The 2,861-nt window shown below is 41.4% G+C and overlaps 1 protein-coding gene across 3 annotated transcripts in view; it reads left to right on the forward strand.

The window, feature by feature from the left end:
* The first annotated feature begins 231 nt into the window (after positions 1–231).
* CFAP91 (cilia and flagella associated protein 91) overlaps positions 232–2,861 on the forward strand; it is a 32,630-nt gene continuing 30,000 nt past the window's right edge. For 2 of the 3 annotated variants that reach the window (XM_035894588.1, XM_035894589.1), the window contains exons 1-2: positions 246–312; positions 2,435–2,592. In XM_035894588.1, coding sequence (XP_035750481.1) covers positions 2,447–2,592 — 146 coding nt within the window. In that variant the 5' untranslated portion in view covers positions 246–312; positions 2,435–2,446. Of the gene's footprint in view, positions 313–2,434; positions 2,593–2,861 lie in introns of all 3 variants that reach the window. The other variant, XM_009639093.2, reaches the window with a different exon arrangement.

Genomic DNA, 2,861 nt, shown 5'->3' on the forward strand with positions numbered 1-2,861 from the left:
CTTCTTCAGTCATGTGCATGTTCCACAGTACAGTAGTATTTCAGCTCTGAGGCTCATTTCTGTGATGGTGGAGGTTCTTTAATATGGAGACATGTATTTCGGGTGGTTTTGCTTTCCTAGTTTGTTTGATACTCTCTCATGGACAGACTTGTAAAGAGGGAAGTAGAGCCTGACTGATGATTCTTGCTGATTCCTCAAATATCTAACTAGTTCCATTTGTTCGCTTATCTTTCAGACCCTCTGTACACACTATCAAGTGGGAAGGACCATTCAAAGTCAAATGTCCATGTACAACTTGTTGGTGATAAAGTGGTAGGTGTTGGCCAAAGATAGCTCACACGAGTACCTTGTATTTCTGTGTGTATGCATGCACATGGGTAGAAACTCTGTCTCAGTTCTAAGCTGCTCCCTTAAAACAGCAAAATACAAAGCAAAAGAAGCAGTTTTATCTAAAACAAGATTTAATGCAGGGAGTAACCATGACTGCTGGCCTAGGGTGCCTGTAGCAGCAGCCTAGAAATGCCTGGTTTCATGTCCCGATTAATTTCCTAAATTGTGTGTCAGTATTTTTAATAGAATATCTCCAAATGCTGTTAGCAATAGCTTGTATACGTCACTAAGATCTAATAAAAGAACTGGAAAGTTGTTGGGCTGTTGTTCAAGCAGAGCTGTTAAAAATGTGTTATTTCACATGGTGCCTCCTCACTTACCTTGGGATATACTTACACTACAGCTCAAGGTAGCATACTTAGACAGTTTAAAATAAACTAGCTAGCAAGTGCTAAGCAGCCAGTGAAGATTGCAAACCCATCCTGATTCTTCATACTAGGTTAGCGCAATTTAACTTCCTAGCCAAGCCCTTAGCCAGTTAGCCCATGCTTAGCTCTACTGCATTTGCTCCCCCGCTATCGGTACTCACCCTAGCTAGTTTAAAACCAGCTAGGGCATGTCTGTGAGAGTTGCAGTCACACCTTTAGACAGCAGCGACTAGACAGGCTACATATAGGTAGAATGCCAAAGGAAAACAGACTGTACAACTGCACAATGACTTGGATTTTAAACAGAGTCCTTCTGTAGCTATGTGCTTATCTGAGCCTGCGAGGCAGGTATTCTGAACCCTGAAACTCCATTGCTGAGGCGAAAAATCCCTGAGCAGCATTCCAACAATGGACTCAAGAAACATTTTTTTTTTTTTTTTAAGGATGTTTCTGGATGTCCCTTACCCCTTAGTCTCAGACTCTTTATCTACATGAAAAAAATGTGCGTTTGTCTGCCTCTCTGTAGAGAGACATACACACGGAGCTGGGAACATTGCCTGTCATCACAGAGATCCTTGCACCAATATGGCTGTGTTAACAGTTCAGGCCAGACAAAGTAAGCAGGCATACTGTCACTAATGTTGTCACGCCATAGGTGTAATGTCGCGGATGGATATGATGACAGACTCTGGCTTGCCTAAAACATTTTTTAAGCATACGGATCAGCAAGTGCATAATGTGCAATTCAAAACAATACAACTTTAAGTTCTTAATCTACAGCATCCAAAATGGGGTGGACAGGGGTTGTGATAATATTAGTTTATAGGGTTTTACAAACTCTCGGAAGTTGAATTCCTTTTGAAGAGAAATGAAACAAAAGTGCAGTCTCATGCACAGCAGGCAGCTGCTGATGGTAGGGTGCCTAGATCTTCATCATCTGACACTGTCTTACACTCTGGTGAGTTAGTGTACTTGAAATGTCACCGCTACTCTATATGCATCTGAGTTAGCACCCGCTTAAATGAAAGGGGCGATTCACAATTCAAATCTGATTTCAGGCTTTACAGAAGCACAAGCCAATATAGCTACATCACTTAAATTTTTGCAGTTGTAACTCCAGTGTATTTGCAACCATAAATGTAGAGATTTAAGGCACATCTACCCAGGAAAATTAGTGCTTAGAAGGAAGGGTGTGGATTTTTAATGTGGTTTTTGTGCGTTAACTCCCATCGGGATATTTTTGACACATGCTAAAACTGTTACAGTATAAAATAATGTAACTCTACTCTGTAAGTGGAATATGTTACTTAATTTCTAGAGCACACAAAATAGGAGGGAATTACATACTAGAAGTTCGCATTACTGCACATCCACAGTTACTGCACGCTAACTTCTTTATGTAATGAACCATTAGACCCTTTGGTTTTAAGTATAAGTTTAGACACTGGAAAACAGCCAGAAGACAAATCTGTGCATCTGCTGCTAGTCTGGTATGCTCCACATCTTGAGAGGTACCATCTAACCAGCTGACATCATTAGCATATGTATGCCGCCTTCTTTCCCCATCCCAAATGTGCAGTCCTGTAAATCACAGCAAGCTGAAATTCTGGTCTCTTCAATGCTATTTGAAATCTATAAATCACTGACTTTCTTCTTTGTGTCCACACAAACATTAGGAAAAGGCACCAATGTTCAGAAGTATGTTTAGTAGCTTGATCCATTTCCCGGGCCACAGTCTGTGCTTGGAGGGCAAAGATCCAGTGCCTCCATTTATTGACCGAAGATGGAGAGGGAGGGCTCAGCAGCGCCTGGAGGCTCTTCAGCAGCTTGCTGTGTAAGTGTTCTATGGTTGGATAATTTAAAACAAACATACAAACAAACCCAACAAAAACCCATGCACACTGAAGTGGAGATGCCTGCAATTTGCTCCTACTTGTATTTCCCTTGAAATTAAGAGATTGCAGCTGTTGTGGAGTATGGTTGCCCATCTGTTTCTTACAGGGTGGATGTTGCACATTCCTTCATCCCTGTGCTATCTGCTTTGCAGCGGTTGCCGGGAAAGAAAAGAGAGTTATTTCAATCTCTTATAGATCAGTCAAGTTA

The sequence above is a fragment of the Egretta garzetta genome, unplaced genomic scaffold (genome assembly GCF_000687185.1).
Source record: "Egretta garzetta isolate BGI_Z169 unplaced genomic scaffold, ASM68718v1 scaffold85, whole genome shotgun sequence".
NCBI lineage: Eukaryota > Metazoa > Chordata > Aves > Pelecaniformes > Ardeidae > Egretta > Egretta garzetta.